The sequence below is a fragment of the Xyrauchen texanus genome, chromosome 45, assembly GCF_025860055.1.
Source record: "Xyrauchen texanus isolate HMW12.3.18 chromosome 45, RBS_HiC_50CHRs, whole genome shotgun sequence".
Lineage (NCBI taxonomy): Eukaryota > Metazoa > Chordata > Actinopteri > Cypriniformes > Catostomidae > Xyrauchen > Xyrauchen texanus.
Window position 1 is genome coordinate 17,066,360 of NC_068320.1, and position 14,747 is coordinate 17,081,106.

General features: G+C 38.5%; 1 protein-coding gene across 2 annotated transcripts; it reads right to left on the reverse strand.

Annotated features, from left to right (window-relative positions):
• Positions 1-2,384: 2,384 nt before the first annotated feature.
• Positions 2,385-14,526, reverse strand: dyrk2 (dual-specificity tyrosine-(Y)-phosphorylation regulated kinase 2). 2 transcript variants are annotated; one of them, XM_052118996.1, is made up of 3 exons: positions 14,081-14,526; positions 13,303-13,433; positions 2,385-7,133 (listed from the first exon to the last, which is right to left on the reverse strand). In XM_052118996.1, exons 1-3 carry the CDS (start codon positions 14,124-14,126, stop codon positions 5,541-5,543), a joined length of 1,770 nt encoding a protein of 589 aa, XP_051974956.1. In that variant the 5' UTR covers positions 14,127-14,526; the 3' UTR covers positions 2,385-5,540. The 2 variants fall into 2 exon arrangements, with proteins under 2 accessions (XP_051974956.1, XP_051974957.1); XM_052118997.1 differs by lacking the exon at positions 14,081-14,526 and adding an exon at positions 13,825-13,894.
• Positions 14,527-14,747: the final 221 nt, after the last annotated feature.

The window sequence follows — 14,747 nt, forward strand, 5'->3', positions numbered from 1 at the left end:
CACTAACTAGAGTATTGTTGGCACCCATTTCGCCCACTTTTTATATTTTTTATTGCTTCAGGATATGACTCAATAGCAGCAGTTGAAAAGCAGTCAATGGGTGGTCTTACTACTAATAAGTGGGAGCTCCTGAAGTTCCTGTAAATAATAAATGCCCCCCCATGCTGTGCAAGGAAAACAACCTTCAAAGGAAATTCACATACTGCCCAAATTTTTCATTGAGGACACTCATGCTCATTAGTGGTTTTGCTTTGCTTGTAGGTAAACAACTTTGATTATGGGACCTCAATTTTTGAACCATTTTTTGTTTTTTCCCCTCACATTTTTATGCAGAATGTTTGAAGCTTTGAAATTGTGACCTGATCAGAGTTTACATCATTGATCGCAATGCAATGCTCACTCTTGAGCATTCTCTTCCCTGAAGGAAATCCCTTGCACTGCACACTGCATTTGGCAATAATACGTGATTAAAGATAACAAGGGATCACTACCCAGTCCAGAGACATTTCTGACCAGTAGATTAATTAATAATGCTGAGATAAGCATAAGATCTCTTCCCCATTCTCTTTATCTAGACACAAATATGGACACAAATGAAGGCATGGCTGAACCTTGCAAATAGGGATGAGCTACTGTATACCACTGAACTATAAACTAAACTCCAGATATGCATGCAGATTATCTTGTCAACAAGAGGATCCAAGAAATTATAGCAGTTTTGCAGAATTGTATGTAGCCCTTTCAATCACATATTTTTCCTCACCAATATCCTTTTATATCTAATTCCTTTAGAATGGTATTATAAAGATATGGTAATGGTAATATAATATAAATGTTGTTAACTTAAATTGTCAACATAAATATAGCATTTATCTATCTGTAGTCATTTAGCAGATGTTTATGGACAAAGAGATTTAATGTACAGATATTGCAGACAGTCTCATTGGAGCAATTAGGGTCAAGTGCCTTGCCCAATGCACATTGATGTTGTGCATGGTTAATTCCTTCCAGTTACTAACCATGAGTTTTAGCCCCTATACCACCCACAAAGACTGAACGCATTGTCACACTGCAGATCTGGGGCTTGTTGCATGAAACTATTCACTTAAAGTATTAGTTCGCACATTAGTTCTCTCATCATTTACTCTAATGCGATCAAGGATGTGTATGACTTTTGGTCCATATAATGCAAGTGTCTGAATGGGTGCCAAAATTTTTAAGCTCCAAAAATCACATAGGTCCACATAAAAGTAATCCACATGACTCCGGTGGTTAAATCAATGCATTCAGAAGCGAGAATATACATTCTCCTCCCTGCTCAGTCAGTCTTTAACTTTCTTCTTGGGCTTTTGTTGATTCGCATTATTCATACATACACCCCCTACTGGGCAGGAAGTATTTGTAGCAAAAATGGACTTACATATTGATCTGTTTCTCAACTACACCTATCATATCTCTTCTAAAGATGTGGATTTAACCACTGGTGTCTTTTGGATTACTTTTATACTGCCTTTATGTGCTTTTTGGACCACCATCATTTTGGCACCTATTCACTTGCATTGTATGGAACTACAGAGCTGAAATACTCTTCCAAAAATCTTAATTTGTGTTCTACAGTAGAAAGTAAGTCATACAAATCTGGGATGGGATGAGTGAGAAAATGATGAGAATCTTAATTTTTGTGTGAACTATAAGACTGCGTCTAACAATACGTCTGACAAACTTAAGACACTAGGAAAGGCCTGTTGCATAAACAAACACAAGGTTGTCTTTAGTAAGTGTATTTTGCATTGCAGCAAAAGTAATACACAAAGCAACTTCAAACAGAGTGGCTGGAAGTGGGTGCTTTGCACAGTTTTCTCTCAAGAAAACATTTGCATATTAGAGGAATAAAGTGCTGCCAAATGGATTTGTTAACAAATTTAGTAATTACAATGCAAATAATAAAATGCATGAGGCTTGGACCACAATGACGGAGAAAGTTAATGGTATCAATTTGTCGGTCGCATGAATCATTGCATGAATCAGATATTTAAAAAAAATCCAGCACAAGGAGAAGGATGATGTGCAAACTAAAAACGACAACAGAACTGGGCAGCATTTCCCAAAAGCATCGTAAGCCTAAGCAGATCATAGAAACATTGGATTCAATGGTCTTTACAATCAACTTAAGCTTGCAATGCTTTTGAGAAATGCAGCCCTGGTCATTGAAATGTATTCGGTACAAAATCTCTCATGTTTTGGGGAATCTCCGGAAAACAGATTTATGCAAAAAAAAAAAACTTTTGCATTTAAAGTATTTCCATATTGCTCCTAAAAGATTTCAACACAATCAGTATTTTGTAAAGATAAACATTAAAACTTTTATTATTAATATTTTCCAGCCACAACAATAAAAATTTAACAAATGATCACTAGAAAAAACAACAACTTTTCTTCAAATCAGCTGTACAATACAGTATCATAAAACTGGCCGCCAATATTAACCCCCCACTACAGCAATATTTGTAGTGTTTTCAGCAGCATATCACAAAATTATAACATTATACATATGTACACAACCACATCCAATTCTCAACAAATTCACATATGTACATTACATTTGTGGCTGAATACAAACAAATGTTAACTTTATTTCTTTGTTAAAGATTTGTTTAAAAAAGGACTGACCGAAGTTGACAGTGGGTAGATAGATTCAAGAGTTAGGGCATACATTTAGAAGTTGTGAAAAGCACATCCTTTAAAAATCTCACTCTCAGTCAAGTACTTCGATCAACTTAAACAATACTACCACTGTATTGCACACTGGGATGACAACTGATTTGCTGTTGGTTTTCTGGGTTTTCACTGCGATACATCTGACCAAGCAACAGAGGTTTGGAAGTATGCTACATCTGTCAGACATTTAAACAGGTTGTGTGACTGCAGAATAGAGCGCAAACCTCCTTACCCAGTACTTGCCTCTACACAGAAGATTGTATAATGTAAAAAGAGAAAATCTGGCTTTTTTCCCTCATAGCCACTAACACAGAAAGGAATGCACTTTGGTAAGTACCAAATGCCCTGGATTCATAAAGTACAAGAATATTACAACAGTCTGAGGTAAAATTTTAAAATGTGTTATTTCTGTAGTAATAAAATTAACCAAATGGATTTCCTTTAATACTTGTGATGTTAAGACAACATGAATGCAGTGGTGAAGACACTTGTTCTACTTGAGAAAAATCTGTATAGATCTGATGTGATTGTTGTCTCTTACTAAGACATCCCTTCTGGAAAAAGGTCAAATCTCCTCTAAAATCATTGGGGGAAAAAAACAAAAAAAAGGGCCATAACTGCATGTAAAACCACTCATCTTTGCTGCCACTTGCTTCCAAGTCCCATTTCATGAGGTTTTGGGAGTATCTTTGGGCGATGCTCAAACATGTGTAAGAGAATCACCATTCATTTTTTAAAGTAAGTGGAAGGGAGTTTCATTGTTTGAAATGAAATGAATGGCATTGATAACCAAAGGCACATTATATTAAACTTAAGGCTAAATTAATTCACACTGCTGTCAATTCACAGAACAATAAAAAAGTATAAAGTACATTATGAAATGCCTGCTGTTGTTGGCAGGATACTTCTGCATCTGTAAAGCACTATGGGTGTCCAAAGGGCCCCTAGCCCCTGAGCAGTGTGCAGCAGGCTTGGTGGGCACTGTGCCAGTCTCTAGTGAGGGGATGAGGGATCAACATGAGCATTACAGCTTTGCTGAACTCCCTGACAGCCCGTGGTTTGACCCCTTTCGCATCCCCACAATATGAGACTGGTTGAGAACAAGCAGGACTACCTCCTGCTAGAGTAGAGTCTCAAAGTACTTGGAGATATATTTCTTGTGCATTACACATTAAGTCACTCTCTACTGATATACTACTTGATACACTATAGCAATGCTATTGTTATTGTTTAACTTTAGCAATGCTTTTACACCCATGTCAGTCAAATTATACTTCCCATGTCTCAACGTGTTCAGACGTGTTCTAATATGTGTGTGTGTGTGTGGGGGGGGTAATGTATTTGTAACATTATTTTTAAAAAGGGAACAACCTTTAAGAATTTAAACTCTGGTCTGATATTAGCAAGTCCATACAATCCAACACACTTTCAAGGCGAAATCGTCAGGATTCGTACGACATTTGTACATTTGGCTAACTTGTATGTCTAATTCCAACAACTTTCACTACAGCCAATGATGTCGCTAGACATCGTTCCATTCTAATATGCGACAATTACTTGCTTCTGTAAATAAATAAATTCTGTATGACTTTCCATGAGATTGGGTTGTACAATCATTACATATTAATCGGAGTATGTAACATTAACAACTGCCTTGTCTCAGTGGTTAAAACATTTGCTTCAAAAATGTATTCAAAAGTCACATTCGGCCATAGCCTTGACCATCTCATATATATGTTAAAATTGCATCAATATTTGCTCACATGTAAGAAAATGTAGTGTCCTTCCTATGATATAAATCCAAGTCAATCTAGTCACTGCAAAAAATTATTAATTTCAGATATGATAGGAAAAGCAATTCAAGATTCAAGACTCTAACCTGCAAACTTAACTTACGTGGCTACCAGTCTTCACTTAAAACAATTAAACAACACTGTTTTGTTCCATGAGTGTTACGTTTCAAGCAATAAAAATACTTTATAAATAATAAAAGGCAAAGCACCAAAGTTTTTTCCTTCAAGGACAGTACATGTTCAAAAGGAACTCTTCCAGAGAATAGCTTATACAATAACAAAAACATACACATGTCAATTACTGCCGACAACGGTATCCTCTCAGGCAAACCACATAAATTCCTTTAAACTTGCCATCAGTCCATTTTAGTGTACTCTCTTTTCCTAATTTCTTTTCTTAAGGAATGTCAAGAGATTTATAGGCACATACCAAGTCTATCATGTAAACATTGTTTCCCTCTGCTACCTCATAACAGTCTGCAACATCTACTTCTCCATTATGACCTGATTTTCTTACCATAGTCTCTTAAAATGTTAATAAATTATCATCTTGATTTTGAAAGCAATGCTGGAAAATGAAACAGGCCTCAGATATGCATTAGTAAATGCATTTTAATCCTCATCCATTAACATGCTATTTATCTGACAGGATCATAGTGTTGTGATTAAAATTTCAGAAGCAAACACAACAATGTCCATTACTTCATTGTGGCAAGGCCATTTGCTTCTTATGCTACAAGATGCATGTATTAAACCATGTGGGACTTTGTGTTCTTATAGACCAGATTGTATAAATGCTCCCTCAAAGCAGCATTCTACACAGCCCTGAGATAAAAACTTAAAGTGTTGTTCCCCCTTTCTTGGCCATTTTAAAGTTTCTAGAAAATAAATCCAACAAAGAGGTGCTACAAATCAGTTCATAGCTGGTGGATATAAATTAAACCTCTATACCTAGAAATGCCACACTTCTGAAAGCTCAGTTTGCACAATTTCCAAAATCCCCATTTAAAAGAAAAAATAAATTACAGTTCAACTGACTAATTTTGGCAACACTGTCCTTTGTTGTATATTCCCATTTGCATCAGTAATTTGTGCCAGGTTAGTCCTTAACTTTGTGGCTGAGCCAGAAGGGGGAGGTAATTTGGAGATGGACGAAATAGCACCAGTACCCTCAATGATCCGCTTTACAGTGGTTTTCTCCCCAGTGGGAGGTTTTGGCAAGCGTCTTCTGAGCCATGGGTGGCGGAGGGCCTGACTAGGGGTCATACGCAGGGATGTGTCCCACTCTAGACACTGTTTGAGAAAGTCCAAGAAGAGCGGGTCATCACAGCCCTTAAGTGCTGTTACCCAGTCCCTGCTTCCTGGTGGACCTCTGAGTTTGCCCCTGCGTGACCTTCCCCCATTTAACACCACAGAGCCATCAGGTAAGGATGTGACTGTGCAGTAGCGGGGGTATCCCTTAGAGCTGATAAAATTTTTGGCTCTCTTAGATGAATCCTGTAGCTTCTGGGAGGGCATACCCAGCAGCTCTATGACACATGCTAGTTGGTCCCCTTCATCTTCTCCAGGCAAGAGAGGGTACCCTGTAAGTAATTCCGCTAAGATACAACCTAAGCTCCACATATCAATTGGCATTCCGTACCGAGCGCCAATAATGACCTCTGGGGCCCTGTAGAATCGTGACTGGATGTAAGTGTAGACCCGCTGATGCTCGTAGCAGCTGGAGCCAAAGTCTATCACTTTTATCCCGCTGCGCCCCTGCTGCTTCAGGAGGATATTCTCAGGCTTGAGGTCGCAGTGAATAATTCTGTTCTTGTGCAGGGAGTCAAGACACTGCAAGATGGAGTGTGCAAACTTGCGCACTAGTGGCAAACTAAAGCCCTGAAACTTGTTTTTCTTGATGAGCTCATAAAGGTTCATACTGAGCAACTCGAACGTCATGCAGATATGGTTGCGGAATGTAAAGTTCTCCAGCATGTGGATGACATTCATAGTGGAGTCCTTATCCTGCTTGCATAAGTGCTCCAGGATGCGAATTTCCTCGGCTGCTTGGCGGTGGAATCGCTTCTCATTCCGGACCATTTTCAAGGCCACCTGCTGGTGGTTCTTATGGTCATAGGCCTTCACCACCTGGCCAAAGCTGCCCTTACCAATGACCTTTAGTACCTCATACCTATATGCTAGATGGTCATGGGGTACATGAATGTAGGAGCCCTGATCGTCATCATAACCTCCATTGTTTGAACCACCAACTACACCTTGTCGTTTCTTTGCATTTGGACCAATAAAATATATTTCAGTGTAGCTGAAGATCTCCTGGTGTTCAAATACTGTCAATTTAGACATGTACTGTTTCATGGCCTGCTCAGGAGTCAAGGGTGCTGGCTTTGGTTTGCTTTCAGTTGATTTGATGGAGGTTGAGCTGCCTTGTCGACATTGGCTGCTTTCTTGCTGCTTCTCAGGCATGGGTAAACCCGCCCTACCCACAGGAGTCAACCCATTGGGTTGTGCAGTCAACACTGTCCGTTTGTTGCTGTTCTCCTCGAACAGCTGTTGAACGTGGATCTGCTGGTGATTTCCAACGTGCAGATGGTCGTTCATTGTGTGCTTATTGCCTCCAGCCTGGAAAAGGTAAAACATAAACAAGAAACATCATTTGAAGATTATTTCCCAAATATAGGACACACAGCACTGATAAAAATGACACACAAAGTCTTGATTTGTCACAAAATAGACAGCCATAGGTAAACATGACTATAAACTCTTGAAGGTTTTGAATTTCTAAAGCCCCATTTACACCTTGTATTAACATTAGCATTTCATTTCTAGATAGTATCTGGATATTCTTAAGCTGGACTGCATTAACACCTTGCATCTCCACCGTTATCGGATATAGATTGAAAAAAAAAATTACTAACATATTACATCAGAGGCTGTGGTAACTGAAGATTATCTGTCTTTTAGGGAATTTAAAAAATATTGATGGATAAATTCAAATGCTTTCAAACACTTTGGCAGTCAGGGTTTTTACTTTATTGAAAAATGTTTGGGGGCCACCAAAGCTAAATTTCAGGTTGCCGAAGCAAACTGAATGATATTCATCTTGTGTTCAGTGCTTTGTATATGCTTCTCATCTGAAACACACAAATGAAGCCTGGTTTTATGTAAATGTCTCACAAGCCACAGTGATTAGAAAACAGATGAGATGTGAGCGAGTGGGGATTTTAGGAGAGAGACAAGATATTAGATATTCCAAGTGTATTCCGATGGAATAAGTCATGGGATATTTTAATTGTTTGGGTGAAAAGATTACAAGACGGCAGTGTCAGTTGCGTTCTTTACATTGCAATGGCAGAATTAACATAAAAAGGCAAGAAACGGCAACACAGCACTTTAACAACGGATGACTGCAGCGTAACCTTATCATCACATACTGAATTACTTACATAGTTGTATACGGATAACAAAAACACATTTGCATTTACGCCTCCTTTTAAAAGTAATTTAAAATCCGTCCCTGACCACCCGAATGTGGTTTCGGTGATCCGATCACAATGCATCTTGGGGGCATTTACATGAGTGATATAACATGTTCAAATGCTATCCAATAGCAATCCGATCACCAAATATGCATGTTTATGCAAGGTGTAAATGTGACCGAAGTCATTCCAATCCTGCCAGTGGTAGTTCAGGATCCTACTTATCTACTATAATGTGCAAGGTATTCAAAGCTCTCAACAGAATGGTATTCCAAGCCAAATAACAGAGCTGAGTGCCTAATAATTTTTCCATGATTCACTATAATAGGTTTTCATAGATTTCATTCCACCTTTTTTTGCCCAAAAGCATACTATTATTAAAGGGCACCTATTATGGAATTTTGAAAATTACCTTTCATGTAGTGTGTAACATAGATTTAAGTGAACAAAAACATCCTGCAAAGTTTTATATATGAAAGTTCACTGTAAAAAAAGTTATTGTCTCTCAAAAGTAGGAGTCGACTCTGAGTCAATGTAATGAATCGTTTTTCCAACGAGTCATTTTCCTTTTCGTTGTGACGTCAAAACGAAAAATTATCAAATTGTCCGCACCCACTCATTGCGCGCGCAGACACCAGGGAAAACTTGAAAACATCATGTCGACAACAAGACGCTGTGTTCTGAAGTGCATATCAAAAGCGACCTTTTTTTCACTGCCCAGGGACTAGCATGTGAAGAATCAGTGGCTAGAGTTTATATTTACCACTATACCACACAAGTATAGCCCGAACCTTGTGCTGTGTTCGCGTCATTTTAATGACGATTGCTTTACGAACATGAATGCTTTCAACTGTGGATTCAGCGAGCGGTTGATACTGAAGGAAGGTTCAGTACCAAGTTTATTTGGATCAGCTTCCTCCTCCGAATCACAAACTGTAAGTATTATTAATAATTGTTGCTTTTATGTGTTTTTTAGCATGCTTAATAAGTATTTGTGTGTGTTGTGTAAGTTACGCTCAGCGCAGCTTCTAGGTCTCCAATGTCAATTTTTTGAAATATGTGAAATGTTTGTCGATGTTATTGGAGTTGTCATAAAGAATAGAGCAATAACTTGTAGTAATGCAGTGCTTTACCAATATGTTTATGCGTTGGGCTAACGCAAACAATAACTGATTGGGTGTTTACCACCGAACTTTGGGCTATGATCGCTAACATAATTCAACTCAAATTCCTTCTCTGATTTTGATTTTTTTACTACAAAGCGGTGATGTGCGTTCCGTTTCCGACAATCTCTGCACAGAGTATACCAATCACAACTGACTGGGTCATCTGACCAATCACCGCAGATTAGCGTCACGCAAAGGAGGGGTTTGGAAAAATGAGTCGTTGAACGAATCATTTGGGAGTCGGTGAGCAAATCAGCATATTATAAGACAACAAAAGTGTTTTTTGTCATTGCATGCATGTAAAACTGTTGTTGGGGACTCCCAAAATAATATTAGGAACATTTTAAATGCCATAATAGGTGCCCTTTAAGTAAAATTAACCCAAATGCAAGACAATAGATTCTTTGACAGAGTACAACTTAAAGGTGCTATATGTAATATTGACAGCAAGTGTTTGAAATGGTACTGCAGTTCAAATTCTAAATATTGGAGAGTTGTCTGCCCCGCCCCAGACTCAAAGCTCATGCTGGTTGCCAGAGTGTTGACATACAAATTAGCCAACTCAGCATCCATTTTTAAGGATTTCTGGTCTTTAAGCTGTCTTCATCTTCCAAAGGCATCTCCTATATTAATCCTTGTTTTACTACGCCTCTGGTCATGGTGGATTTAGACGGATAGCGAGGCTTTTAGGTCGGGTGGAATCTGTTATCTCTGATCCACTTCGTTTGCTGACTTCCATGGCTGCAGCACGCAGTGTTGTTTGCCCGCAAACTTGTTAAAATCTGGCAGCCAGGCAGTGTCGAAATACTGTTGGTCAGTGGGCAGTAAGCGGGATCACACAGGCCAAAACTTCAAAGTAGAATATACTGGATGTAGCATTGTTATTGGAGAAGCCAGTATTTCAACTTAGCATTTTCCCTAATGACATATTATGGCCATTTTATGATTTGTTACAGTAAAAATATTACATATAGCACCTTTAATCCTCCTAGTCTGTTCTCAGAGGATCAAGAGGAATTAAGCTGTTTAAAGTCCACAGATCACACATAATCAATAATCATGAAGTCTACATAGATTAAATGTACAGAATGAGAAAAAAAATTATGCAAAGATTTAACAGACTGGACTCTTACGTTTTATCAAAATAGTGTTATGGTTCTTTTGGATCCACTCTTCAAATAATTTTCTCATAATTCAACTTTTAATGTTAAATAACTGGTCCAAGAGATCTGGTGTCCACGTTTTTTAAAAAGGTGTGGAGTGTAATTTCATGCGATTTTAATACAAGTGTGATTTAATGTTTTCCAGCATTCTGTTTGTTGGAAGTTTGTTTGTTTATTCAAGGACATTAGACATGCATTTCCTGCTTTCCTAAACCTCCTGCGATGAAAGATGCTTGCTTCCTTGTTAATGTGATTACATCTGCATCTTGTATTTGCAAGGACATCCTGTTGCTTCAGCCAGTGGCTTGTGTCAACCCTTTCATTTTATACAACAGCAAAAACATATAACTGAAATCAAACATGACTGCCCTTAACATTACTGTTGTTCTGTTTTTTCTTTTTTAGAGTGATAGATTTAATGGACTAGTGCTTATTTCTGCAGTTGTTACGGATTGTAATCCCACCATAATCCACTTAATTGTACTTTATTGTTTAATCCAAGCATTTCCATATACACTTCAGGGACCGTGATAATCCAAGTTTTAACAGAATAAAAGACCAATACAAGACTTCTGATTTTTACAGATCTTCTTTCATCTGAACCAATCTCAAATCCTTCAGATGGCCTTCTGGACCTCAAATAAAGATAAAGAATAATACCCAGTTTGAACTCTAAATCCAAAGGCTCTGACACAATCTACTCTTAAAACACAATCAAAATGCAACCATATTTCTCCCTTCGGCCCAATCTCGTGCAATAGAATTTACAGTAATGTCTTGCAAGATGACAAGCCTCTAGTTTACTGTAGAAAATGGGTTTATCCTAATATTATGGGGGATACCCTCCCCCAAAGCAGCCACCTTTAGTATCATTAGGAATCATGATTGTTTCCTACTTTGAAGTTGCATTCAAACGCTCATGCGGATCCAGCGTGAGCAGCAATCTCCTGACAGTTTAAATGGCCGGGATCGCCTGCTTGGATTGTCATGGAGTGACCATCATGATTTGTGAATCAGAGGAACTTCTGATCCTGAAGTTTTGATTCTGGCTGACAGAATATGCGCTTCAGAGGAAGATTTTATTCTATGTATTGTATTCATTTATTGATGTTAGCGACTGTCTATCTATTTTTTATTTCTAAAATTTGCAACCCTCTTTGCTCTCCACTGATTATCCGGTTCACTGACTGAATGTTTTTAGTAAGAGAGTGATGAAACTTAATTTTATAGGCACACGTTTGACAGCGGTCCAGAGTTTGATAGAACAATAATGTTATGATAGACACAATATCTAAACTGGCTGAATAAAAATGCTTCTATTATGACCGATGTTTTCATTTATTTGTAGCATACGCGTTTTAGCGTGAGGTTTGTTTGACCGGCTGACATAAATTACGTACAAATTGCATAAATAAGTCGCTTCTGCCTATGAGTTGCAGGACCTTTTAGATGATGAAAAAAAAACATGATTTATATTCAGGAAAATATGTTATTATATGTTATAACATATATATTTATGATTTAAAACAGGGGTGGGGAACGTCAGGCCTCAGGGCCGTATAAGGCCCGCGAGACCATTTTAGCTGGCCTGCGAAGCATTTCTCAAATAATTTGAAAAGCCAAAAAATGGCCTTGATTCAACTAACCTGAAATACAAATTCCTTTCAAATAAAGTTTAAAATCATTTTAAATGATAACAACACAAAATATTGTATAATAGACAAAGCTTTTTGGTGTTTTTGGTGTGTAAGCATATAATGCAAAGCGTAAATTAATTTCAACCCACAATCTGAAATTGCAAGCAATTGTATGGCCTGCAAATAATTTTCATAAATACTCAAATGGCCCTTAATGGAAAAAAGGTTCCTCACCCCTGATTTAAAAGCAAGATTTGCAATTACAAAGCTAAGACCGGTTCTACTAACTATTTGTGGCAGGACCTCTCTGACCTGTAAGAGAGCACACACATACAAATGAGCCTACCATGCAAGCCTGGGCTTTCTGGGTCTATATTTATCCCTATTAGAATGAAAGCTAAATAAAGAACTCCAATGCAGTCTACTTAGTCATAAATGGCATTGTTTCAATTCTTGCATTTTATTTAGAAGATACATTTAAAGAAAATGCAATTATTTGAATGTTACTAATCAACAAATTGTTGATCAAGATGTGGTTTTCATGCATTACATGGAGTTATTTTCTATAGAAGATAATGTTTATTGTCCCTATACCATGCAAAACTCCTTGCCACGCAGACTCAAAGGACGATGATTTTGGATGTATTGATTTACATAAGGAAATTCACAAGATCGCAGAACTCAACTTTGCATACTGGTTAAACTGATGGCCCGAGCATTGCCCATCCCCCACTAAAGGCAACCTCTCCACACAATACATTAGCCAATGACTATGTTGGAGCCACTAAGCATTACCAACGCTCATTACACACAAATGGTTTCAGTCATTTCTAAGTATGTTGTTAAGATAAATTTGTTAACTAGATTGCATAGGTTTAAAGCACCCTGAAACTGTTGTCAATGTCTTGTTGATTTCTTTGAAGAAGAAAAAAGCACATTTATTTTAAGAAAAATAGCCAGAACCTGATTCAATCATTAGATTGCTTTTGGCTATATCCATGTTATATTCAAATGAAGCCCCCCTGGTGCAAGACTAAACTGGACATCCAATCTGGTTATACTACACCCTACTAAACATGGCTGCCTTCATAAAGTCACCTACTGTACATGCAATGACATGTATGCAAATGATGTCGGAAAGCAAAAACTGGTTTGCATTCTGTATTAATTACTTATCACTGCTTTAAGGCTCTTAAAAACACATGGCACCTCCTGCTGTAATGACCATAAGGGGTTCTTCACCCATGCACAAATCAAAAATTCACATTGCCACATTGTAGCAAGCTTGTGAGAACAAAGAAATAGACATGCACTGCTACAAAGTGTAAGTAAGAAAGGTTTTGTACCGTGAGAGAACTGCTGTTCCTGAGAGGGGGTAATGTGACAGGTGATGTGGCTTCAGTCCCTGCTCCAACCCGGGGACAGCCGATGCCCAGTCCGGGGGAAGCCTTTAGCTGGCAAATCTCACCCCCTTTGCCTGCAGAAACGAGAATGGTTTTGGAATATGTTACACTGGACATATATAATGCAATTGCTTTATAATATCTGTGGATCACAATGTGTATTAAAAAAAAAAAAATTAAAAACAAATTAAAAAAAAAAGCGAAGATGGTTATAGCTGATCCAGTTAGTGTTCAGGAGAACAATTGTGGCCCCACATCCTGCATGTTGATCTCAATACATCAGACATGTGCAAATCAATTGTGAAAATTAAAAGAGAACCAGTAATATGTGAGAAAGGCAGAGGTTTAATCATTTTAGCGAATCGAAAACTAACATTAGCACGTCGAAACCCTTTGATGCTGAAACACCAGACTATATAACTACCTCAAAATATATAATTTAAAGCGCGTTAAATATATTCTCACCGTAAAAATAAGACTTCACTGAATAGAAAAACGTCTTTCTAATGGTGTTTCCTGAAAACCGGGGCTTTAAGATACCGTACCGACCACTGTAGGCAACGGAGGGCAATGAAACGTAAAACTACCAGCCTTGCAAGCGTTATGGGGCATTTAAACCAGATAAATAATCCATGTCCAAATTCCAATCGAGTGTAAGCGTGCCCGGCGAACGGTTCGGGATATTCGCCGCCCTCTGAGATCCGGACACGGGGTTCCTTACCAGTCGGGTAGACAGCAGCAGCAGCGCAGGGTTTCTTGGTTAACATGGCCGCTGAAGAATCACACACACGTAGAAAACCCACTTCAGAGTGTCTACCCTGCTCCCTTTGATCACCCACTCTGACTGTTGCTACTCCAATCAGCTACATCCAGACCCTGTGCGAGCAAACTCTAAGGGCTGCTTCCTCAAACACTACCCGAATTCACTTTATCATCGCTTAGAAACGCGCAAAACAAACAAAGGCGCACGCATGGCTCTGCGCTGCTCCGAACTTTTGGGCCTAAATTCTGCACGACCCGTTGCATTCGCATGGTCGTGGTCTCAAGCACTAACACAGCCGCTGGGAATATACTTTAAACCGGTTTAGGGTGTTGTCTCGTCTTATCTATCTATCACCCTCATTCGCCTCCACCTTCTTTTCTCTCCCCTCCCCGAGCAGAACGCGGCGCGCTGAGAGTCCACCAACCACTTCTGAAGTCTCGAATTAAGCACACAAACTCTCATACGTGATGCCACAGACTTTGTTTATATATGCATACTGTTTGTTTCAAACTGGAGCATCGTGCTTTTTCATGCTTTGGATCCATTTCACATAATGCATGATATAATCATACAGTCTTAACGCACTTAAGTTCCAAGCACTACCTGTATAGCCAATCATTATTAA

Bases quoted from the DNA above. Each gene is read 5' to 3' on its own strand.
- dyrk2 (XM_052118996.1), bottom strand. From the start codon at position 14,126: ATGTTAACCAAGAAACCCTGCGCTGCTGCTGCTGTCTACCCGACTG. The intron at 13,434-14,080 runs GTAAGGAACCCC...TCGTTTCTGCAG, and splicing joins TGCTGCTGTCTACCCGACTG to GCAAAGGGGGTGAGATTTGC. The intron at 7,134-13,302 runs GTACAAAACCTT...TACCTTTTCCAG, and splicing joins GGAACAGCAGTTCTCTCACG to GCTGGAGGCAATAAGCACAC.